Genomic DNA, 25977 nt, shown 5'->3' with positions numbered 1-25977 from the left:
GCTGTAATTGCTGCAAATGGAGGATCCTTTGACGAAAGCCAGGTTTGAAGAACATAATTATTACATCAATTAAAAATACTTTTTTATAACCTTGTCAATGTCTTGACTAAATTTCCTATTCATTTTGCAACTCATTTCATGTATGTTTTCATGGAAAACAAGGACAATTCGAAGTGACCCCAACATTTTGAACAGTTGTGTGTGTGTGTGTGTGTGTGTGTGTGTGTGTGTGTGTGTGTGTGTGTGTGTGTGTGTGTGTGTGTGTGTGTGTGTGTGTGTGTGTGTGTGTGTGTGGAAGCTGATTCTGCTGGGCATACCTCCACAATCCTTATATGATAACCAGCCGTGACCCTCAGTCACACACTACTAATCTAATGATACCTCCACACTCCTTATATGATAACCAGCCATGACCCTCAGTCACACACTACTAATCTAACGATACCTCCACAATCCTTATATGATAACCAGCCGTGACCCTCAGTCACACACTACTAATCTAACGATACCTCCACAATCCTTATATAATAACCAGCCGTGACCCTCAGTCACACACTACTAATCTAACGATACAAGCATCTAAGAGTAGAAGGGCTGAACTAGGATCAGGTCCTCCCTGTCTATAACATTCTGATTCATTATCTAAAATGCAGAACGTATCCTAGATCAGCACAACTACTCTGAGATGGTTATTAATGTTTAATACACCTGTATTGTTGTATTGATACCCTGTCCTTCCTCTCCACAATCTGGCTGGTCTTTGGGTCCAGCCATTCAGCTATGGGGGATCAGCATGTCTACAGCCCATCCCACTGAGCCCTGACCTTGGCCCCGTAGCTCACAGGATTCCCCTCTTCAGGCTCAGCCACTCATACCAACCGTTCAGGGGAATTCTAGACCCCTAAACAATGTGATACAGTACCACTGGTATGGGACTTAAACAGCATGAGCACAGGGTTGGTATTGGCCTGGATAGTGCACATCTCTTCTTTAACAATCACATCGGTCCCCGAACGTGCAATTTGGGTTATCATAATAATCCAAAATGTATTGTATGGCAATGGTTTTTGATTGGAATACAGTAAGTGGTTAATTGTTATACTTGGTGGAAACACTGGAGAGGCTCTTTGGAAAGCTTTGATTCTTCAGGTCCGAAGCAAACACAGATGTGTTGTAAAGGGACGATGCTGTACTACTTCCCATAATGTTAGAGGTCGGAGTCAAGACACTGAGGGCCTGGTCATTAATCAGTTGTTTGAAGCCTTAAATCCCAAATGAAGTTTCAACATATAAACCTCCATTATTGTGTGTGAAAAAAAAACACTTACTAAGAACACCAGAGGCCCTGAGCTCCAGTCTGTTGACTTAACCAGACAGGGAACTAAACTGTGTGTTACCTGTCAAGGGGTCATAAACACTACACTCTCCCTCGTTAACCCACAGTTGATCCCAGGGGCCAAAAGTGATGTTGGCGGTAATCAGGTGCTACAGGCAATCTTTTGGGTCCATGCACAGTATGTTGTTCCCTAATTCTAGAATGTTCAGGGTTCTGTCTAGTCCAGCTTTTCAATCTATCTCTCCCATGTCGTCTATCTTCTGACCCACACACACACACACACACACACACACACACACACACACACACCCTCCTCTCCAGCTGGTTCCTCTCTACTGCTGATAGAGCAGAGCTCTTCTCCAGACTGCAGTGTTACATGTCTACCCAGCGTTGCAGATGGCGGTCACATGTCCTGCCCAACAGCTGTTCCAGACTGTTTTAATACTCATTTGCAAGGATCATCAACTAGATTCAGCCGCGGGACTTTTTGTTCCTTGAGCGGATGGTCATGGGGTCCGGAACATTATTATAAATAATTTGTAGACTGTAAATGGACAGCAAGAAGCCCAAAGTGATATAATATTTGACTAAAACAGAATCATTTCAAACCTTGCTTACATTTGTATACGATCACATACATCTCTCTATTATGCGTGGGAGAACTTTGGAACAGATCCCCCCCCCCAAAAAAAAAAATCACTTGGAGCTGGACATAAGACTGTGTGTTTATAGTCTTATGTCCAGTAATACAAAATAGTTTACAGTTAGGGAACCCTGCTGTATTGGGAGAGATAAGAGATCAGGGGGAGGTGTGTGTGTGCGTCATAGACTTATGGTGCGTGTGTGTGACCCAAAGGTCTTTATCAACAATGGGCAGTTTTCTAGTGCAGTGATCTGAGCCAGCGTCAGCTGCACAAACCACAGACGGATGAGTTTCACACTTATGGAAGACTGGGTTTCTCCAACCAACTGCTCTATGGCGGATAAGGCTCTGTGGGGTTTAATTGACAGCAGAGCTCTTCCCCAGACTGCAGGTCTGTGCCCTGAAAGGACATGTATTTCCTTTAGGCCAACTTTAATGGACAGGAGGGAGAGTGGGAGGGAAGGCCTTGGCCAAGTGACTGAGTCATTATTCTGTACTTGGGACTCATATCAGAGCCACAGAGGGAATTCTGAAAAAGGCACCGACATAACGTGTGTGTGCGGGGAGGCCTTACTGCAGACACCTGTAACTTCTCACCCACTGCAGCCAAAATCTTGTGCCATAGTCTCTCTTTCTCCCCTGAGTGGATGTGACAGGCTGGAACAGCTCTGGTGTTAAACTCTGTTTGTCTCAGTGTGAAATAATGAGGCCATGCTAGTCAGTCATTACACCACTGGAATTAACCTGTTAGTGGGAAGAGTGTCTGAAGAATGTTCTGGAGAAAGGTGAGAGGAAGTCCCCCATTGTCAGAGTAGTCTATTCCATACAGTCACACTAGATGAGAGGGTATTGGTTTGAATCAAGGCATGGGCTACTGTTTTCCCTTCATTGTAGAGTTTCTGTTATTGTGTGTAGCTCAGTTGGTAGAGCATGGTGCTTGCAGCTCCAGGGTTGTGGGCTTGATTCCCACAGGGGACCAGTATGAATCAAAAGTATAAAAATGTGCGTACTCATTACTGTAAGTCACTCTGAATAAGAGGGTCTGTTAAGTGACTAAAATGTAAATTGTGGCTTAATTGTATTTATTTGCATGACCAATGTGTCTGACATTCAGGTGTGTGTGTGTGTGTGTGTGTGTGTGTGTGTGTGTGTGTGTGTAGGGCAGAGCGGCCTAGGGAAGTCCACTCTGATGAACACTCTGTTCAAGTCCAAGGTGAGCCGTAAGTCAGTGCAGGCCACGTCCCAGGAGAAGATCCCCAAGACCATCCATATCAAGTCTGTCAGCCACGGTGAGAGGAGGAAGAGATCACTCACACTGTTTATTTCACTCTTTCTTTTCTGCAACTCTCTAGCTCCATCTTTCACTTCATCCATCTCACTCTCTACTCAGTCTACCCTGTGTTGTGATTACAGTCTGAGGTACATTTGGCCTCTCAGAGGTGCTTGTATTCAATCTAATTGTGTCTGTCTGTGTTCAGACATTGAGGAGAAGGGGGTGAGGATGAAACTAACTGTTATCGACACGCCCGGCTTCGGCGATCAGATCAACAACGACAACTGGTACAGTAACAGTACAATCCATAGCTGAAATGTTATTTATAATGTGCATAGGATATATCCTATCTATGTGTATATACAGTTGAAGTTCGAAGTTTACATTCACCTTTGTTTAACTTGGGTCAAACGTTTTGGGTAGACTTCCACAAGCTTCCCACAATAAGTTGGGTGAATTTTGGCCCATTCCTCCTGACAGAGCTGGTGTAACTGAGTCAGGTTTGTAGGCCTCCTTGCTCGCACACACTTTTTCAGGTCTGCCCACAAATTTGCTATAGGATTGAGGTCAGGGCTTTGTGATGGCCACTCCAATACCTTGACTTTGTTGTCCTTAAGCCATTTTGCCACAACTTTGGAAGTATGCTTGGGGTCATTGTCCATTTGGAAGACCCATTTGCGACCAAGCTTTAACTTCCTGACTGATGTCTTGAGATGTTGCTTCAATATATCCACATAATTTTCCTGCCTCATGATACTATCTCTTTTGTGAAGTGCACCAGTCCCTCCTGCAGCAAAGCACCCCCACAACATGATGCTGCCACCCCCGTGCTTCACGGTTGGGATGGTGTTCTTCGGCTTGCAAGCCTCCCCCATTTTCCTCCGAACATCATAACAATGGTCATTATGGCAAAACGGTTCTGTTTTTGTTTCATCAGACCAGAGGACATTTCTCTAAAAAGTACAGTCTTTGTCCCCATGTGCAGTTGCAAACCGTAGTCTCGTTTTTTATGGTGGTTTTGGAGCAGTGGTTTCTTCCTTGCTGAGCGGACTTTCAGGTTATGTCAATATAGGACTCGTTTTACTGTGGGTATAGATACTTTTGTACCTGTTTCCTCCAGCATCTTCACAAGGTCCTTTGCTGTTGTTCTGAGATTGCTTTCCACTTTTCGCACCAAAGTACCTTCATCTCTAGAAAACAGAACGCGTCTCCTTCCTGAGCGGCATGACGGCTGCGTGGTCCCATGGTGTTCATACTTGCGTACTATTGTTTGTACAGATGAACAATGGTACCTTCAGGCTTTTGAAAATTGCTCCCAAGGATGAACCAGACTTGCGGAGGTCTACCATTTTTTTTTCTGAGGTCTTGGCTGATTTATTTGGATTTTTCCATGATGTCAAGCAAAGAGGCACTGAGTTTGAAGGTAGGCCTTGAAGTGCATCCACAGGTACACCTCTAATTGACTCAAATGATGTCAATTAGCCTATCAGAAGCTTCTAAAGCCATGACATCATTTTCTGGAGTTTTCCAAGCTGTTTAAAGGCACAGTCAACTTAGTGCATGTAGACTTCTGACCCACTGGAATTGTGATTAAGTGAAATAATCTGTTTGTAAAAAATTGTTGGAAAAATGACTTGTGTCATGCACAAAGTAGATGTCCTAACTTGACTTGCCAAACCTATAGTTTGTTAACAAGAAATGTGTGGAGTGGTTGAAAAACGAGTTTTAATAACTCCAACCTAAGTGTATGTAAAGTTCCGACTTCAACAATATGTGTGTGTGTGTGTGTGAGTGAGATATATATATATATATAGATATATATATGATATAGATATAGATATATATAGATATATATATATATCTATATATATATATATATATATGATAGATATATATATATATGATAGATATATATACAGTTGAAGTCGGAAGATTATACACTTAGGTTGTACTCATTAAAACTCGCTTTTCACCCACTCCACACATTTCTTGTTAACAAACTATAGTTTTGGCAAGTCAGTTAGGACTTAACACCACATTCTTAAAATAAAGTGGTGATCCTAACTGATCTAAGAGAGGGAATTTTTACTAGGATTAAATGTCAGGAATTGTGAAAAACTAAGTTTAAATGTATTTGGCTAAGTTGTGTATAAGTAATAATAGTGTATAATAATAGTCAAGACAAAACTATGTAGTAACACACATAGAATCATGTAGTAACCAAACAAATTCAAAAAGTGCAAAGCTGTCATCAAGGCAAAAGGTGGCTACTTTGAAGAATCTCAAATATAAAATATATTTTCATTTGTTTAAAAGTTTTTTGTTTATGATATGATCCCATGTGTGTTATTTCATAGTTTTAATATCTTTACCATTATTCTACAATGTAAATAGTAGTAAATAAAGAAAAACCCTTGAATAAATAAGTGTGTCAACTTTTGAGTGGTACGGTCTCTCTCTCTCGTTAATATAAATGCTTAACCCATTACATCTCATCTAGATGACTAGTGTACACAGTACTGTGTATGACCTCATCTATCCTCTTTCTCTCCCCCTGCTAACTCCCTCTTCCTGTCTTTCTCACTTGTCTCCCCCTATCCATCCCCCAAAACTCCCCCTTTCTCTTTTAATCTGTCTCTCCCCTTCCTTCCACTTCCTGTCTTCTTCCCCTCCCTCCCTCCCTCCCTCCACAGTTGGCAGCCCATCATGAAGTTCATTAATGCCCAGTATGAGCAGTACCTTCAGGAGGAGATCAACATCAACAGGAAGAAGAGGATTCCAGACTCCCGGGTTCACTGCTGTATTTACTTCATACCCCCTACTGGACACTGGTGAGGCAGGCACACGCGCACACACACACAAACAGGAAGACGCACACAGACATACACACACACACACACACACACACACACACACAGGAAGAAGCGCACATGCGCACACACCACACACACAGGTAGATGTGCACATGCACAGACAAACTCTCTCACACACACACACACATACACACACATGCACAGACAAACTCTCTCACTCACACACACACACACACACACACACACACACACACACACACACACACACACACACACGTAGACACAGACACACTCACACTTTCCTTGTGAAGGGTATGAATGTGTGGAATGTTTCAGGTGAATGTTTAGATATCCTGGGAGATAGTCAAGCTGATTATTAGCTAAACTTCATTTTTGGGATTTTCCACTTTTTACTGTTCTATACAGTTATCATGCCTTTTGAGTGATCAAAAATGGCATGTAATCAATCACAATAATTGTCATACACACACAAGCACAGTGTCAGTGCAACAGTGCTGCTGCCCCCTGCTGTCCCTGAACAGGAGAGGATATGCAACTGGGAGATTGAAAAAGGAGAGTGAGAAATCGAGTGAGTGAGAGAGGGAAGTGATTTATGTTAGATAAGCAGTGAGTCATAGGGAGAGTCCTACTCAAAAAGCCCTGAATCATCAGAACAGGAAACAGAGGAGGAGGACACAGTGAGTTTGGCATGACTTTCTGATACACATTAGTTATAACAACAATCTAATGCCCCGTGCTGTGCCATTCAAATATCACATATGATGTCCAACGTCATACTGTGCCCTTCTGTGTAACATATACAGCCTATGTATGGGCCAGATTCCCGGACAGAATGGAGATTCTCTGTTGAGTACGCTTTTTAGTCTAGGACTGTCTGTCTGAATGTACAGGTCATGTTCTGCTACCCCTCACCACCGCTCTGGATTGACCTGTAGTGGATCCTCCTCTGCTCCTGCAGCTCAGAGGGACAGACAGATGTGGGAACACTTACTCTTCCAGACCCCCCTCCATTTCCTGTTTCACAGGCAGCGAGTTGCAACACGTCCCATAACACCCGTTTTCCATGACTGGGAAAAATGGCTTTCTCGCTCTCTTTCGCCAGGCCTTGAAACAAATGCCTGTGTTTGCCTCCCTGCTCCAAGTTTCTGTCTCTGGGGTTTCTGCTGCTCACACATCTGGGCCTTATTTGAGCTTCATACAGAGCTACCCCCCCCCAAAAAAATAAATGTTGCTACGGTATACAGCTATTACCCTTTAATTGAATTTTCCTCCTGTGTTATGTCTGCTTCTCCTCTGCATCTACCCCATGATGGTTCTACCCTTTGTTGCAATGGTCTGGGTTCCAGTGCTGTGGTGGACTGCAGGCTTTGCCCTCATTTCTGTGGTTGTGATGTACAAGAGCGAGAGCCTTAACATATTGTCGTCCCCCCCGATATAGCTTGAGCAGCGTTTCATGTTGTTCCAGCGTTGCGGATGTCTGTCACATGTCCTGCCCAACAACTGTTCTAGTCTAATGTTTAATACTCTAATGGGAGCGATATGAAACAGAGGTTGTGTGTGTGTGTCGTGTGTGTCGTGTGCATATGTGTGTGTGTGTGTGTGTGTATGCACATGCTCATCTGTGTGACCCAAAGGTCTTTATCAACAATGGGCAGTTTTCTAGTGCAGTGATCTGAGCCAGCATCAGCTGCACAAACCACAGACAGATGAGTTTCACACTTATGGAAGACTGGGTTTCTCCAACCAACTGCTCTATGGTGGATAAGGCCCTGCTCAGTTCAAGGCTCAGTGTGGTTTAATTGACAGTGACAGACACGCACTGACTGATGTGGGTCTCAGATATACAGTAGGTTTAGCTTGTACATAGAGTTTGTACGTGAAGCTACAGTACTGTGTCTGCTTGTGTCGGCCTCGCTATGGGTATTTCTCTTGGAGGATACCGCCCTCTGTTGGTTCTAGGATGTATCACACTGTCGACCCAAATAAAGACTGTAAAACGTTGAACAAGAACTATAAAACAGACCTGGGTTCTAATACTATTTCAAATAATTTATAATACATTTGCCAGGCTTGATTGAGCTTGCCTGTTGCAATGGAACCAATAAAAAAATCCCAAAAGTGAAAACCCCGCCCACCTGTCGCTTCAGGCAGGCTAAAGCAAATACTCAAAGTATTTGAGACATTTCGAATAGTGTTTGAACCCAGGTCTGCTATAGATACAGGTGAAATGAAGCCCCTCTCTCATTCCTCCCCTTCTCTCTCACACTTCCAGTCTGCGACCTCTGGATGTGGAGTTTATGAGGCGTCTCAGTAAGGTGGTCAATATTGTTCCTGTCATCGCCAAGGCAGATACACTCACCCTGGAGGAGAGGGACTTCTTTAAACAGAAGGTGAGCTCTCTCTCTCTCTCTCTCTCTCTCTCTCTCTCTCTCCAATTCCTCTTTTTCTGTTGCATGCTGCCTCTCTCTCTCACATATTTTGTGTTCTCCGCAGTAACAGGAAATGTTTCTTAAGTTGTTTGGCCACTGCCGCCCGTTCGGTCACTGTCCAATGAGAGAACACTGAGGATGTTTTGTGTGTATAGAATACTTGTGAGGTCAGGACCTATATTGCCAGGCTCTGGATTGGAGAGGAGTTCTGTGGGAGTCCAACCTCTCTCTCCCTCCTTTTCTGTCTCTCCCTCCTTTTCTCTCTCTCTCTCTCCCTCTCCCCCAATTTTGAATTGGCTAGAGGTGAGTTCTGTCCAACTTCTCCCGTCTCCTTCCCTCTCCTCCTTCCTCTCTCCCCTGACTGCTGATGTGGTCACAGTGGACTCCATTACATCACTTCCTCCTATGTGGTGGGGATCTGAAACATAAAATAATTATTTGATCACAGACCCCAAGAGGGAAAGTAGTAGTAGATGCAGCAGTAGTAGTAGATGCAGCAGTAGTAGTAGATGCAGCAGTAGTAGTAGATGCAGCAGTAGTAGTAGATGCACCAGTAGTAGTAGTAGATGCACCAGTAGTAGTAGTAGAAGATGCACCAGTAGTAGTAGTAGAAGATGCACCAGTAGTATTAGTGGTAATAGTAGATGCAGCAGTAGTAGATGTAGCGGAATGGGAGGTTGTAGTAGATGTAGTAGTAGTAGATGCACCAGTAGTAGTAGTAGATGCAGTAGTGGTATTAGTGGTAATAGTAGATGCAGTAGATGTAGTAGTAGATGTAGCGGAATGGGAGGTTGTTGTAGTAGATGTAGTAGTAGTAGATGTAGCGGAATGGGAGGTTGATGTAATTGTAGGGGAATGGGAGGTTGTTGTAGTAGTAGTAGTAGATGCAACAGTAGTAGTAGTAGATGCACCAGTAGTAGTAGCAGTAGATGCAGCAGTGGTATTAGTGGTAATAGTAGATGCAGCAGTAGTAGATGTAGATGTAGCGGAATGGGAGGTTGATGTAATTGTAGGGGAATGGGAGGTTGTTGTAGTAGTAGATGTAGCGGAATGGGAGGTTGTTGTAGTAGTAGATGCAGTAGTAGTAGTAGTAGTAGATGTAGCGGAATGGGAGGTTGTTGTAGTAGTAGATGCAGTAGTAGTAGTAGTAGTAGTAGTAGATGTAGCGGAATGGGAGGTTGTTGTAGTAGTAGATGCAGTAGTAGTAGTAGTAGTAGATGTAGCGGAATGGGAGGTTGATGTAATTGTAGGGGAATGGGAGTTTGTTGTAGTAGATGCAACAGTAGTAGTAGTAGATGCAACAGTAGTAGTAGTAGATGCAACAGTAGTAGTAGTAGTAGTAGTAGTAGTAGTAGATGCAGCAGTGGTATTAGTGGTAATAGTAGATGCAGTAGTAGATGTAGTAGTAGATGTAGCGGAATGGTAGGTTGTTGTAGATGTGGTAGTAGTAGTGGAATGAGAGGTTGATGTAATTGTAGATGTAGGGGAATGGGAGGTTGTTGTTGTAGTAGTAGTAGTAGATGTAATTGTAGGGGAATGGGGGGTTGTTGTAGTAGCATTAGTAGATGTAGTAGTAGTGGAATGGGAGGTTGATGTAGATGTAGGGGAATGGGAGGTTGTAGTAGTAGATGTACTTGTAGGGGAATGGGAGGTTGTTGTATTAGTAGAGTAGATGTAATTGTAGGGGAATGGGAGGTTGTTGTAGTATTAGTAGTAGATGTAGGGGAATGGGAGGTTGTTGTAGTATTAGTAGTAGATGTAGTAGTAGTAGTAGTAGATGTAGGGGAATGGGAGGTTGTTGTAGTATTAGTAGTAGATGTAGTAGTAGTAGATGTAGGGGAATGGGAGGTTGTTGTAGTAGTAGTAGTAGATGTTGTAGTAGTAGTAGTAGTAGTAGATGTAGGGGAATGGGAGGTTGTTGTAGTATTAGTAGTAGTAGTAGTAGTAGTAGATGTAGGGGAATGGGAGGTTGTTGTAGTAGTAGTAGATGTAGGGGAATGGGAGGTTGTTGTAGTAGATGTAAGGGAATGGGAGGTTGTTGTAGTATTAGTATTAGTAGTAGTAGTAGATGTAGGGGAATGGGAGGTTGTTGTAGTATTAGTAGTAGATGTAGATGTAGGGGAATGGGAGGTTGTTGTAGTAGATGTAGTAGTAGTAGTAGTAGATGTAGGGGAATGGGAGGTTGTTGTAGTAGAAAAAGTAGTAATTGAAAAGGGCAGGCATTCATTTCAAGGCAATTATAGCAGCCATGCTCACAGATCCACACCAGTGTCCCTCTCATTAGGGAAGCTCTGTACGACCGGATAGAAACAGTTTAACTGGTGTGTGTGTGTGTGTGTGGAAGGGGGTGGTGTGTGTGTGTGTGTGTGTGCTTGTCTGTTTGTAAACGTGTACACTGACAGTGATGGTCCGTTGGTTTCAACAGAACATTTTGGAGGAGATTAGTGAAGGGATTTAAGTTAACACCACCTAAAGCTGTGGGTAACGCAGTGTGCAGATGGTCTCGATTTCTCACAAAATACTGTTATGTATCCAAAGGATTTGTCAGACATGTCTGGCTAATTGCGGTTAGGCTTTTGCTTGTGTGTTCCCATAACCTTTTTAATTCATGTATTCGAGTCTCTGCAATGGTGTATAATGCATTTGTCGTTTTTCTCAACCTTTTTTATAGCAGGGACCAGCAGGCTAGATGTTTTATTGTAAGGCCGCTTACAATAAACTATCACTGTTGAACTGACTAAATGAGAGCCAGTTAACCAGCTCAGGGACCAGCAAGCAACATCCCATGGACTGGGGCTTTTCCACAGAAGAGGATGAGAAACACACTTCAATGAATTTTTCAGTCTCCACCCTAGTCACAGAGCTACCCTAACCTCTCCCCTCTTCATGGAGGTCACTCCCCCTAACCCTGCTCCTTCAGCTCCAGAAGGAAGCCCTCTGTGTGGGGAGGATGTGTTACCATTACCGGGCCAGTCTCACACTCACCTCTCACCCAGAACTGGTTTTGTGTCCCCAGATCAGGGAAGAGCTACGGGCCAATGGGATCGACGTGTACCCCCAGAAGGAGTTTGACGAGGACGCAGAGGACCGGATGATTAATGACAAGATCAGGGTGATTTGAGTTGACACATCCATCCACAGCTTTACCCACTTGCCCCTAGCCATAAGCCCTCACATTACCGCTTATAGCTCCACTCATCTGTGCTACGTCCCTGTTACAGTAGGTCCCTGTTGATCCATGTTGATAACCTGGTTAAATTACAGTTAGGTCCATGTTGATCCATGTTGATAACCTGGTTAAATTACAGTTAGGTCCATGTTGATCCATGTTGATAACCTGGTTAAATTACAGTTAGGTCCATGTTGATCCATGTTGATAACCTGGTTAAATTACAGTAGGTCCCTGTTGATCCATGTTGATAACCTGGTTTAATTACAGTTAGGTCCCTGTTGATCCATGTTGATAACCTGGTTAAATTACAGTTGGGTCCCTGTTGATCCATGTTGATAACCTGGTTTAATTACAGTTAGGTCCCTGTTGATCCATGTTGATAACCTGGTTAAATTACAGTTAGGTCCCTGTTGATCCATGTTGATAACCTGGTTTAATTACAGTTAGGTCCCTGTTGATCCATGTTGATAACCTGGTTAAATTACAGTAGGTCCATGTTGATAACCTGGTTAAATTACAGTTAGGTCCATGTTGATAACCTGGTTTAATTACAGTTGGGTCCCTGTTGATCCATGTTGATAACCTGGTTAATTTACAGTTAGGTCCCTGTTGATCCATGTTGATAACCTGGTTTAATTACAGTTAGGTCCCTGTTGATCCATGTTGATAACCTGGTTAAATTACAGTTAGGTCCCTGTTGATCCATGTTGATAACCTGGTTTAATTACAGTTAGGTCCCTGTTGATCCATGTTGATAACCTGGTTAAATTACAGTAGGTCCATGTTGATAACCTGGTTAAATTACAGTTAGGTCCATGTTGATAACCTGGTTTAATTACAGTTGGGTCCCTGTTGATCCATGTTGATAACCTGGTTAAATTACAGTTAGGTCCCTGTTGATCCATGTTGATAACCTGGTTAAATTACAGTTAGGTCCCTGTTGATCCATGTTGATAACCTGGTTTAATTACAGTTAGGTCCCTGTTGATCCATGTTGATAAGCTGGTTAAATTACAGTTGGGTCCCTGTTGATCCATGTTGATAACCTGGTTTAATTACAGTTAGGTCCATGTTGATAACCTGGTTAAATTACAGTTAGGTCCATGTTGATCCATGTTGATAACCTGGTTTAATTACAGTTAGGTCCATGTTGATCCATGTTGATAACCTGGTTAAATTACAGTTAGGTCCCTGTTGATCCATGTTGATAACCTGGTTTAATTACAGTTAGGTCCCTGTTGATCCATGTTGATAACCTGGTTTAATTACAGTTAGGTCCCTGTTGATCCATGTTGATAACCTGGTTAAATTACAGTTAGGTCCCTCTGCTGCAATATATATCAAATGTCAGTTTATTTGACTCTTCATGGTATGTCTCTTTGTTCCTCCTGTCTGTCTCTGTGTTCTTTCTGTCCTGTAGGAGATGATCCCGTTTGCTGTGGTTGGCAGCGACCAGGAGTACCAGGTCAACGGCAGGAGGCTTCTGGGAAGAAAGACAAAGTGGGGAACCATAGAAGGTAGATGGCCTCCTGCTTCTCTTCTCTTCCTCCATCTTCTCATTTTTGCTTTAGCACTTTTTGTCTTTTTATCTTTGAGCAGTAGTCTCTCTTCTCAGCAGTATGAAGGCTAACGTTATGAAGAGGTCTTTTAGTTTTCCTTTCTTGATTAATGTACACCGGCCAGTTAAGACTTAACAAGACAGAGGAGATGAGCGGAAGGAGTAGAGGGAGAGGATCAGTGTGGCACCTCCGTTTTGGACTGTACTTCTTGTGGCATGATTTTTAAATTTATTTTTTGCAATGTAATAATTTGAATAAAACCGATCAAAGTTCATTTGAGTTCCCTCTTCGTTAATTCTGCTGCCTACTACACCATTAGAAGGCCTATAATTTAGCCACAGAGGATGACAAGCTTATTTAAAAAAATAGCCTAGTTGTGGATTGTGCATAGCCCAATAACAAAGCATAACGTGCAGTTGCGAAGACGCTGCAAATCTAAGTGAATAAACAGCATGCAGACAAAACAAGCCTTCCGCAAAAACACAGGTTGGAATGCAAATGGCTCCTGCTAAAAAGAGAAGACTCTAATCTGTCCAAGTAAAACAAGAGGGATGGGCTTGTCTTTTGGCACCAGTGCATCGGCCATCACCAGTGAGTGATCTGTGCATCATTGGGTGAGTCAGTGAAACTGTAAAGAATTGTTAGGACTATAATTTCTTCCTCATATTGGACAATATGTGTGTCTCCACAGACCTAGTCCTAAGCTATTGATTTTTACTGCTATCAGATTCTCAGTTAGTCACTGTCAAAGTACAGCCTGTCATTTCGATCATTTGTGCGGTATTAAAAAAGATTCTGACAGTCTCCACTTATGTAAATTGACATGGAATTGCGTGAAATATGTTTATAAAAGGCCATATTTTTCCCGGACCCTAGGCTACTCAACATTTTCCCTATGTTTGCAACTTCTGTAAGTGCATCTACTATACTGCACTATGCCACTACGCAGATGCAATACGATAATATGCATTCAATGCTTTATAATAAAGGTTACAAAAATATATATTGTGTGTTCCGATACCTCAGAGCTCCCCAGGTCACCCCCCTCTCACTTTTTGTTCCCGCACCTCCCGATTTACAAAGGAAGCTTTGGGGAGGAGTAGAGGGGGAGGAGTAGTCCTCAGATGATTTCACTCGTCCCCAGCCCAGACAGACAGAGACACAGACTGTGTCATACAGCTGGCTGAGACTACCGCTCTACAATGTGTCTGTGTGGAAGAGGGAGGCAGAGCATGTAACACCTCTCTACAGAGGCTGCAGTGTGTACAGGCCTCTGGTCTCATAGTGACAGAGGGGTGGAGGGGAGGCTACAGTAGAGATCTACCCGTCCCCACTGAAAGTGCCACTCATTGGACTGGTGGCGTATTGTCTCAGAGGGTTTCCACTGTGCTCCACTCACACACCCCTGGTTACCTAGTTAGCATCGGTCTGAACCAGGGGTCAACAACTAGATACACCCCTAATCCTAAAACTCAGTGGGGGTGTTGTCTGGGGGCTTTTATTGGCATATGTACAAATACTTCTAGAACCATAGATGTTCACTTGTCTCTCTCAGTAGTAGATGTGAATTCCAGCATAACAACCTGTACTATATGCAAACCATTTCAAAATGTCATCATCACACACTTCACATGATCTAATTTCAACCATGCATTTAATTACATCCCCATCAGACTGAGACGGGTGACTACTTCTCTACTTCTATTAAAACCTCCCTAAAGGAAACCTTCATTTCCTGCAAAGGAAGCCTAGAGTGTCTGCAGTGGCAGGTTCTGATGTTGGCCTATAGACCTGTGATATTATCTATAATTCAGACACGCATCATCCAGTGGCCAGCGGTGTCATGTCAGACAGACAGAATTTGTTCAGCAGTCAGCATTAACTAGTTCTTTTCTCTCTGTCTCTCTCCACTGTTTTCACTAGTTCTCTCTCTCCACTGTTTTCACTAGTTCTCTCTCTCCACTGTTTTCACTAGTTCTCTCTCTCCACTGTTTTCACTAGTTCTCTCTCTCCACTGTTTTCACTAGTTCTCTCTCTCCACTGTTTTCACTAGTTCTCTCTCTCCACTGTTTTCACTAGTTCTCTCTCTCCACTGTTTTCACTAGTTCTCTCTCTCCACTGTTTTCACTAGTTCTCTCTCTCCACTGTTTTCACTAGTTCTCTCACGCCACTGTTTTCACTAGTTCTCTCTCGCCACTGTTTTCACTAGTTCTCTCTCGCCACTGTTTTCACTAGTTCTCTCTCGCCACTGTTTTCACTAGTTCTCTCTCGCCACTGTTTTCACTAGTTCTCTCTCTCTCTCTCCACTGTTCTCACTAGTTCTATGTAGTGGGGTAGTGGCGAACTGCATCAGTGTGTGTTGGTGTCTGATTTGACCTCGTGAGGCGCTTACCATGTGTCTTCTCTCTGCAGTTGAGAACATTGCTCATTGTGAGTTTGCCTATTTGCGGGATCTACTGATTAGGTAAATATCTACGTGTGTGTTGTATGTGAATGTGTGTGTGAGTATGATAATGTGTTTCTGAACAATGTGTCTTTGTCAGTCTGTGTGTGTGTGTATGTTTGTCTGTAAATCAGTCTGTGTGTCATTTATCATTACATCCCTTATATTGACCTCAGCTGATGTCTAACAAGCCCCGTCTCTCCCCTGTCAGGACCCACATGGAGAACATCAAGGACATCACCAGCAGCATCCACTACGAGGTGTACCGCGTCCGCCGCCTCAACGAAAACAACACCGCCGTCGCCCATGCCAACGGCCTCCCCCAACACCACATGACCTCCCATGAGATGTAGAGCCCTGCCCACCGTCTCCCATGAGCCCTCACTTCCCTCCGAAGCCGCTTCGATCCTTCCATCCCGTTATCCTTCCATCCCTCTCTCCCCTCCACTCACTCTCAATGCCAAACCCTTATACAGAAGGGAGAAGACACACACTAGGGGGACTGAGGAGTGTAGTCTTAGCGCCCCCAAGTGGCCAAATACAGACACATAGAATGGACTGTTGATGCCAATGCATTGCCCCTCGATGATAACCTGGGGGGGGTAAATGCTAGCTATCACTTGCATTCATTCAGGTTTAACCAGGCTAAGTAAACACTATGTACTGCAACCTTAATCTGTGTGTTTTCAGTTATTCTGTCGTTCTTTAGGTCCCTCGTCTGTCTGGTTGGTTATCAAAATAGCACTGTGATATCAGGCCCATTACATACAAGCAGTGACAGAAGTGCCCTCAAACTTTCCTTCGGGTAAAATATGGATTTCTCATCCATTTTAGTATAGCCCCTGTAATACATCCTTCGTTCATTGTTAATTTGATCTGCTATCTGAAGGTTCTACAATGTTTATTTCTGTTCCCTTTGAGAGGGAGTAGTTTAGCCTTGAGAGACTGTATTCTGAGTAGGAGTGCTGATTTGGGATCAGTTTTGCCTTTTAGATAAAAGATTACATGGACAGAGAGACCTGAGCCTAGATCAGCACTCCTACTCTGAGATGCTTTATACACTCGGCCCCAGAACTGTGGTACTGGATCCATCGCGACAGCAGCAGAGGCACAGGACAGATACTCAGCTAAGTATTTAGAAGTATGACACATAGAAATCAAATCTATTCATTCTATGGCAGTTGATTAATTTGTCAGAGTTCTGTTTGATGATGTCTGAGAAGGGTCAGTTGAAGATGGTGAATGGGGAGTGTTTAATTGTGATGGAAGTTGATAATGCTGTTGGAATGGTCAGGATTGCATAATGTCAGGGTTACATAATGTCGGGGATGGACTGGAGGTTTTGAGTCTAGTGGACATCGTCGACACGTCTGTAGGGCCAGGAGTTTTTCCCCATAACTTGAACTGACCAGAAAAACCCTTGAGCCCTTCTAACAGCCTGTTACTAGGATGTTCTCTGAGTCGTCGTTATAGACTGTAACTAGGGTCTTCTCTGAGTTGTAGTTATAGACTGTAACTAGGGTCTTCTCTGAATCGTCGTTATAGACTGTAACTAGGGTCTTGTCTGAGTCGTAGTTATAAACTAACTAGGGTCTTTGAGTCGTTGTTATAGACTGTAACTAGGGTCTTCTCTGAATCGTCGTTATAGGCTGTAACTAGGGTCGTCTCTGAGTCGTATTTATAGGCTGTAACTAGGACCATGAGTTTTTCCTGGTAAAGTCACATGGTCAGGAAACTCCTGGTCCTACACGTGTATGATGCAGAGTGAGGGGAACACTCTCCTGTTGTTTCTCTTATCATTGAGGAGCCAGTGCTTTAAGCCTTGGGCTAATAACAGTACAGCGATACATGTCCGTCATCCTATTGTGGTAATAGTTATTTTTACATGGCTGCGTCGTCGTAAAGGTATTACTGTCAGAAAATAGATTTCAAATGCCCTCAGTGCCTTTTTCATTCCAAATAATAGATGTCATTTTGGGGTGTTTTTTTTATATACAGATGTTTAAAGAGTGATTTAAAATAAATAGTATTTATGCACATTAGAATGATAAAAAACTGTACCACCCACCCACTCATCCACACGTAGTAGTTGTCCTGAGCCGAGAGCACTTAATCAGTTTCTACTGCCCAAGTCAAGTGTTTAGGAAAAACTCCTGGTCCTAGCTATGTGCCATGTCTCTGTGCCTTGGACAACACCATTGCCTTCTTATTTATTGGAGACATTCCACTAGCACATGCTTTTAAACTGGAAGGACAACAGTGACAATTAAGGCCCTGAGTTTTTCCAGACAATGTGACCTGACTAGGATAATACTCCATAGCCTATAACCAGGGAACTGAGTTTTTCCTGGTCAGGCCAAATGGTCTGGAAAACTCCTGGTCCTATTACTGATGTGCTAGCTGGTGCCAATCACCACAGCAGAAGACATTTCATTGTTATCAAGTCTCTTTATATCAGACTGCTCCCTGAAACTAAAGTCCTCCTCAAAAACTCTTAGTTCTCTCTCTTTCTCCCACTTTCTTTTCTCTTGTTCTCCTCTTCCGTTTCTTGGATATCAACCAGTAACAGGAATATGTGGTGTTTAAAGGTTTTATGTGTTTCAGTTTCAAACTATAATCCTCAACTTCCAAACATCAGCGTCGTCATGCTCTGTCCTGTATATTCATTGTCAGATACATTTTTGTACTGGTATTAATAATAACAGAATTTACCTTTTGATATCGTGTTATTTTCAAGAAATAAAGATGAAAGTTGTATATAGTCATTTCCTTGTCAATTTCTCCTCCTTTTCCAACTGTTAGTCGTTAAATTAGACCTTTATATTTTTTGCATACTTTGTAAGATTTGTATATATTTTTATACTCTTAAACATGTTAGAAAAAGTTAGATTTTTAAACTTGATGAAACTGGTAAGTTGTTTATATGAAAATTCGTATAGAACTATTGACTGCATTACTGATCTAATACCATCTAGCTGCTGATTTAATTGCCAAGTCATTAGCCTGTTTTTGATTAGCCAGTAGTAATCGATATCGCTGCCTCGTTGCACGGCTTAATTGCATTTACACTAATTACCAGAAGTCCTGAGAGTGCATGTTACCCACAGTGAAATGAAGGAGCCAATGAAGGGTCCACAGTTACTGAGCGGCCCAGAGTTACTGACAAGCCAGCCCCCAGCTCGATCTGTAGAGGAGCTGCAGACATCGGGTCTGTGAGGCTAACAGGAGATGCTAATGGAATTGACAGAAAATGAGTGGCTAGCGTGTTAGCGTTAGTGGCTGCGGAGGGACAGGGGTACTAATCCTTCAGCAACTCGCCCACAATTTATCACATGAGAGCGCTGGTGAACCGTGCTGCTACACCAGGGTTGTGTTTCACAGCGATGTTAGTTGAACATATATAGGATGTAAATCATGTTAACCCATAGGCCTAAACATTTATTTTCCTCCAGGTTTACAAGGTAAATATCTCCTACTTTTGAGACTCCAAAAAACATATGGTTCCATCACTATATGTATATTTCATTGTGTGTGTGCACAAGAGAGTGAGTGCAATTCCCCCTCTTTCCCCCAGTCTTCAAAATGGAGAGAGGGAGACTTCGTATTCAAAATGGCGCCTCCCCTTGGCATTAGCAGACAGATGCAACATGCCAGTACCCGTTGCCCGCAACCATCGCAAACCTCACCCGGCCACCCCCAACCGACCCACTAGGTTAAGATCCAGACCCCCACATACAGTATTGTACTCACACATCCCTGTCTGAAAATACTCCCTAAACAGCAAACGAGCAAAGAGAGCAAGAAATAAAGTGAAAGGGAGACGGGTAGAGCAGCTGCAATCCTTCACCAACCTTACCCCTTCCCTCCTCGTCTTCCTCGTCCTTCACTGGTCTTCTTGGCAGACGTCCAGCGTTGTGCAGCCCAGGTCTAATGAGAAATGACCTTCATTAAGGAAGCAAGTGGGTCTGTATACTATCTAATGAAGCTGTGTCTGTGCTATCCAATGAAGCTGTGTGTCTGTGTACTAACTAATGAGGCTGTGTGTGTGCTATCTAAGGAAGCAAGTGTGTCTGTACTAACTAATGGAGCTGTGTGTGTGTGTGTACTACCTAATGAAGCTGTGTGTGTGTGCGTGCATACAATCTAATGAAGCTGTGTGTCTGTGTGCTAACTAATTAAGCTGTGTGTGTGTGTGTGTGTGTACTAACTAATGAAGCTGTGTTTCTGTGTGCTAACTAATGAAGAAAGTGTGTCTAATCTCTAGTGAAGCTGTGTGTTCTCTAGTGAAGCTGTGTGTCTGTGTGCTCTCTAGTGAAGCTGTGTGTCTGTGTGCTCTCTAGTGAAGCTGTGTGTTTGCTAACTAATGATGATGTGTGGCTGTGTGCTCTCTAGTGAAGCTGTGTGTGTGTACTAACTAATGAAGCTGTGTGTCTGTGTGCTCTCTAGTGAAGCTGTGTGTTTGCTAACTAATGATGATGTGTGGCTGTGTGCTCTCTAGTGAAGCTGTGTGTGTGTACTAACTAATGAAGCTGTGTGTCTGTGTGCTCTCTAGTGAAGCTGTGTGTGTTTGCTAACTAATGAAGCTGGGTTGCTGTGTGCTCTCTAGTGAAGCTGTGTGTGTGTACTAACTAATGAAGCTGTGTGTCTGTGTGCTCTCTAGCGAAGCTGTGTGTGTGTACTAACTAATGAAGCTGTGTGTCTGTGCTCTCTAGTGAAGCTGTGTGTGTGTACTAACTAATGAAGCTGTGTGTCTGTGTAATATCTAATGAAGCTGTGTGTCTGTGTAATATCTAATGAATGAGCCGTCCCTCAGAGACTTCTAGAGTTAACAGGAACTCTGTCTTTTTTTTAGGGGGTGGATCAGCTTTAATATTACAGATTGTGGCTTATATCAATGTAATTATCTGCATCATTTCCAATCCCCCACATATATTATTTTCCAATAACCCTACCACCCCTCACCTAATTGGAGTAAACTAATGGACAACAATACTTAGGCTTCTACTTCCTGCTTATACATACTATATTAGTTTTACGGATACAGTATATTTTAGATTAGTTATCTTGTTTGTTTTTAGACCCAGCCTTCAGCTACCATCAACCCCTCCCATCTGTCTCTGAAGAACATCCAGTTTGGATTTCTAGCTGCCATATATACACTGCTCAAAAAAATAAAGGGAACACTTAAACAACACAATGTAACTCCAAGTCAATCACACTTCTGTGAAATCAAACTGTCCACTTAGGAAGCAACACTGATTGACAATAAATGTCACATGCTGTTGTGCAAATGGAATAGACAACAGGTGGAAATTATAGGCAATTAGCAAGACACCCCCAATAAAGGAGTGGTTCTGCAGGTGGGGACCACAGACCACTTCTCAGTTCCTATGCTTCCTGGCTGATGTTTTGGTCACTTTTGAATGCCGGCGGTGCTTTCACTCTAGTGGTAGCATGAGACGGAGTCTACAACCCACACAAGTGGCTCAGGTAGTGCAGCTCATCCAGGATGGCACATCAATGCGAGCTGTGGCAAGAAGGTTTGCTGTGTCTGTCAGCGTAGTGTCCAGAGCATGGAGGCGCTACCAGGAGACAGGCCAGTACATCAGGAGACGTGGAGGAGGCCGTAGGAGGGCAACAACCCAGCAGCAGGACCGCTACCTCCGCCTTTGTGCAAGGAGGAGCAGGAGAAGCACTGCCAGAGCCCTGCAAAATGACCTCCAGCAGGCCACAAATGTGCATGTGTCTGCTCAAACGGTCAGAAACAGACTCCATGAGGGTGGTATGAGGGCCCGACATCCACAGGTGGGGGTTGTGCTTACAGCCCAACACTGTGCAGGACGTTTGGCATTTGTCAGAGAACACCAAGATTGGCAAATTCGCCACTGGCGCACTGTGCTCTTCACAGATGAAAGCAGGTTCACACTGAGCACGTGACAGAGTCTGGAGATGCCGTGGAGAACGTTCTGCTGCCTGCAACATCCTCCAGCATGACCGGTTTGGCGGTGGGTCAGTCATGGTGTGGGGTGGCATTTCTTTGGGGGGCCGCACAGCCCTCCATGTGCTCGCCAGAGGTAGCCTGACTGCCATTAGGTACCGAGATGAGATCCTCAGACCCCTTGTGAGACCATATGCTGGTGCGGTTGGCCCTGGGTTCCTCCTAATGCAAGACAATGCTAGACCTCATGTGGCTGGAGTGTGTCAGCAGTTCCTGCAAGAGGAAGGCATTGATGCTATGGACTGGCCCGCTCGTTCCCCAGGCCTGAATCCAATTGAGCACATCTGGGACATCATGTCTCGCTCCATCCACCAACGCTACGTTGCACCACAGACTGTCCAGGAGTTGGCGGATGCTTTAGTCCAGGTCTGGGAGGAGATCCCTCAGGAGACCGTCCGCCACCTCATCAGGAGCATGCCTAGGCATTGTAGGGAGGTCATACAGGCACGTGGAGGCCACACACACTACTGAGCCTGATTTTGACTTGTTTTAAGGACATTACATCAAAGTTGGATCAGCCGGTAGTGTGGTTTTCCACTTTAATTTTGAGTGTGACTCCAAATCCAGACATCCATGGGTTGATAAATTGGATTTCCATTGATTATTTTTGTGTGATTTTCTTGTCAGCACATTCAACTATGTAAAGAAAAAAGTATTTAATAAGATGATTTCATTCATTCAGATCTAGGATGTGTTGTTTAAGTGTTTCTTTGAGCAGTATATTTTCCACTGTGCTGTGATGTTTCACAGAAGTTCTGAAGAACCTTTCTATTCTCATAGTTTCTACAGATTCTAAATTAAAGATAAACACCTTTGCTCAGAGTATTATTGGTGGATTGACTATGACTTTTCAGATCACCCAGCAATGCTATTTGCAGAGTTGGCTCGATTTGTGATTTTTCAGCCATTCCTGAACCTGCGACCAAAAACAATCTACATATGGACAGTACCAAAACAAGTGATCTAATGATTCTGTCTTTCACAGCAAAATCTGCACAGCTGGGATGGTTGGATCCCTCATATAAACTCAGCAAAAAAAGAAACATCCTCTCACTGTCAACTGCGTTTATTTTCAGCAAACTTAACATGTGTAAATATGTCTATGAACATACCAAGATTCAACAACTGAGACACAAACTGAACAAGTTCCACAGACATGTGACTAACAGAAATGGAATAATGTGTCCCTAAACAAAGGGTGGGTCAAAATCAAAAGTAACAGTCAGTATCTGGTGTGGCCACCAGCTGCATTAAGTACTGCAGTGCATCTCCTCCTCATGGACTGCACCAGATTTGCCAGTTCTTGCTGTGAGATGTTACCCCACCCTTCCACCAAGGCACCTGCAAGTTCCCGGACATTTCTGGGGGGAATGGCCCTAGCCTACACCCGCCGATCCAACAGGTCCCAAACGTGCTCAATGGGATTGAGATCCGGGCTCTTCGCTGGCCATGGCAGAACACTGACATTCCTGTCTTGCAGGAGATCACGCGCAGAACGAGCAGTATGGCTGGTGGCATTGTCATGCTGGAGGGTCATGTCAGGATGAGCCTTCAAGAACGGTACCACATGAGAGAGGAGTATGTCTTCCCTGTAATGCACAGCGTTGAGATTGCCTGTAATGACAACAAGCTCAGTCCGACGATTCTGTGACACACCGCCCCAGACCATGACGGACCCTCCATCTCCAAATAGATCCCGCTCCAGAGTACAGGCCTCGGTGTAACGCTCATTCCTTCGACGATAAATGCAAATTCGACCATCACCCCTGGTGAGGCAAAACCGCGACTAGTCAAAGAAGAGCACTTTTTGCCAGTCCTGTCTGGTCCAGCAACTTTTGTTCAGGTAAAATGTTGATTTCTCATCCATTTTAATATAGCCCCAGTAATGCATCCTTCGTTCATTGTCAATTTGATCTGCTATCTGAAGGTTTTACAATGTTTATTTCTGAGCAATTGGATTTGTGCCCATAGGCGACGTTGTTGCCAGTGATGTCTGGTGAGGACCTGCCTTACAACAAGCCTATAAGCCCTCAGTCCAGCCTCTCTCAGCCTATTGCGGACAGTCAGAGCACTGATGGAGGGATTGTGCGTTCCTGGTGTAACTCGGGCAGTTGTTGTTGCCATCCTATACCTGTCCCGCAGGTGTGATGTTCGGATGTACCGATCCTGTGCAGGTGTTGTTACACGTGGTCTGCCACTGCGAGGACGATCAGCTGTCCGTCCTGTCTCCCTGTAACGCTGTCTTAGGCGTATCACAGTACGAACATTGCAATTTATTACCCTGGCCACATCTGCAGTCCTCATGCCTCGTTGCAGCATGCCTAAGGCACGTTCACGCAGGGACCCTGGGCATCTTTCTTTTGGGGTTTTTCAGAGTCAGTAGAAAGGCCTCTTTAGTGTACTAACTGCGACCTTTATTGCCTTCCGTCTGTAAGCTGTTAGTGTCTTAACGACCGCTCCACAGGTGAATGTTCATTAATTGTTTATGGTTCATTGAACAATGAAGATCTATGAAGTTATTTGGATTTTAACAAATTATCTTTGAAAGACAGGGTCCTGAAAAAGGGACGTTTCTTTTTCTGCTGAGTTTATATAACCTTCTATTGGTTGCAAGAATTTTGTATAATAATTCAAGTTAAAAAAAACTCTAGGTTTTGAATCCAGTGTCATTTTGTGTGTCAATTCATAAACCATGTGCCATGAAATCAGTACATCGAAAATCTCTTCCCAACTTATTTGCAGCCTAAATGGCACAACTGTCTGTCTTGGTTACTGGTCAAAATGGTTACTGGTCAGAATGTGGTTCACGTGCCTGGGAAGAGTGTGAGTAGGGTTGGTGTGTGAATATCTGTGTGTATCAAATGGGTGCAGTCAGCATAATGGGTTAGTTAGAGCAGTATGACAATGTGTCAGTGCTGCATGTTAGTTCCAGACCATACCAGCTGTGTACAGTTGAAGTCAGAAGTTTACATACACTTAGGTTGGAGTCATTAAAACTACTTTTTCAACCACTCCACAAATTTCTTGTTAACAAACTATATTTTGGGCAAGTCGGTTAGGACATCTACTTTGTGCATGACACAAGTAATTTTTCCAACAATTGTTTACAGACAGATTATTTCACTTATAATTCACTGTATCACAATTCCAGTGGGTCAGAAGTTTACATGCACTAAGTTGACTGTGCCTTTAAAACAGCTTGGAAAATTTCAGAAAATGATGTCATGGCTTTAGAAGCTTCTGATAGGCTAATTTACATTCTTTTTGTCAATTGGAGGTGTACCTGTGGATGTATTTCAAGGCCGACCTTCAAACCCAGTGCCTCTTTGCTTGACATCATGGGAAAATCAAAAGAAATCAGCCAAGACCTCCACAAGTCTGGTTCATCCTTGGGAGCAATTCCAAACGCCTGAAGGTACCACGTTCATCTGTACAAACAATAGTACGCAAGTATAAACACCATGGGACCACGCAGCCGTCATACCGCTCAGGAAGGAGACGTGTAGAAAATAATGTATTTTGGTGCGAAAAGTGCAAATCAATCCCAGAACAACAGCAAAGCACCTTGTGAAGATGCTGGAGAAAGCGGGTACAAAAATATCTACTATATCCACAGTTAAACATAACCTGAAAGGCCGCTCAGCAAGGAAGAAGCCACTGCTCCAAAACCGCCATAAAAAAAGCCAGACTACGGTTTGCAACTGCACATGGGGACAAAGATCGTACTTTTTGGAGAAACGTCCTCTGGTCTGATGAAACAAAAATAGAACTGTTTTGCCATAATGACCATCGTTATGTTTGGAGGAAAAAGGTGGAAGCTTACAAGCCGAAGAACACCATCCCAACCGTGAAGCACGGGGGTGGCAGCATCATGTTGTGGGGGTGCTTTGCTGCAGGAGGGACTGGTGCACTTCACAAAATAGATGGCATCATGAGGGAGCAAAATTATGTGGATATATTGAAGCAACATCTCAAGACATCAGTCAGGAAGTTAAAGCTTGGTCGCAAATGGGTCTTCCAAATGGACAATGACCCCAAGCATACTTCCAAAGTTGTGGCAAAATGGCTTAAGGACATCAAAGTCAAGGTATTGGAGTGGCCATCACAAAGCCCTGACCTCAATCCTATAGAAAAGTTGTGGGCAGAATTGAAAAAGCGTGTGCGAGCAAGGAGGCCTACAGACCTGACTCAGTTACACCAGCTCTGTCAGGAGGAATGGACCAAAATTCACCCAAGTTATTGTGGGAAGCTTGTGGAAGGCTACCCAAAACGTTTGACCCAAGTTAAACA

General features: G+C 43.6%; 1 protein-coding gene across 6 annotated transcripts in view; it reads left to right on the top strand.

The window, feature by feature from the left end:
* Positions 1-18454, top strand: part of septin9b (septin-9) — a 125270-nt gene extending 106816 nt beyond the window's left edge. For all 6 annotated transcript variants that reach the window (XM_045719945.1, XM_045719948.1, XM_045719947.1 and 3 more), the window contains 8 exons: positions 3140-3268; positions 3458-3539; positions 5946-6083; positions 8359-8476; positions 11532-11627; positions 13108-13204; positions 15659-15710; positions 15901-18454. In XM_045719945.1, coding sequence (XP_045575901.1) covers positions 3140-3268; positions 3458-3539; positions 5946-6083; positions 8359-8476; positions 11532-11627; positions 13108-13204; positions 15659-15710; positions 15901-16042 — 854 coding nt within the window. In that variant the 3' untranslated portion in view covers positions 16043-18454. The remainder of the gene's footprint in view (positions 1-3139; positions 3269-3457; positions 3540-5945; positions 6084-8358; positions 8477-11531; positions 11628-13107; positions 13205-15658; positions 15711-15900) is intronic.
* The last annotated feature ends 7523 nt before the right edge of the window (positions 18455-25977 follow it).

The sequence above is a fragment of the Salmo salar genome, chromosome ssa06 (assembly GCF_905237065.1).
Source record: "Salmo salar chromosome ssa06, Ssal_v3.1, whole genome shotgun sequence".
Lineage (NCBI taxonomy): Eukaryota > Metazoa > Chordata > Actinopteri > Salmoniformes > Salmonidae > Salmo > Salmo salar.
The sequence above is the reverse complement of the archived record's forward strand: the minus strand, read 5'-3'. Positions and strand labels throughout refer to the sequence as shown.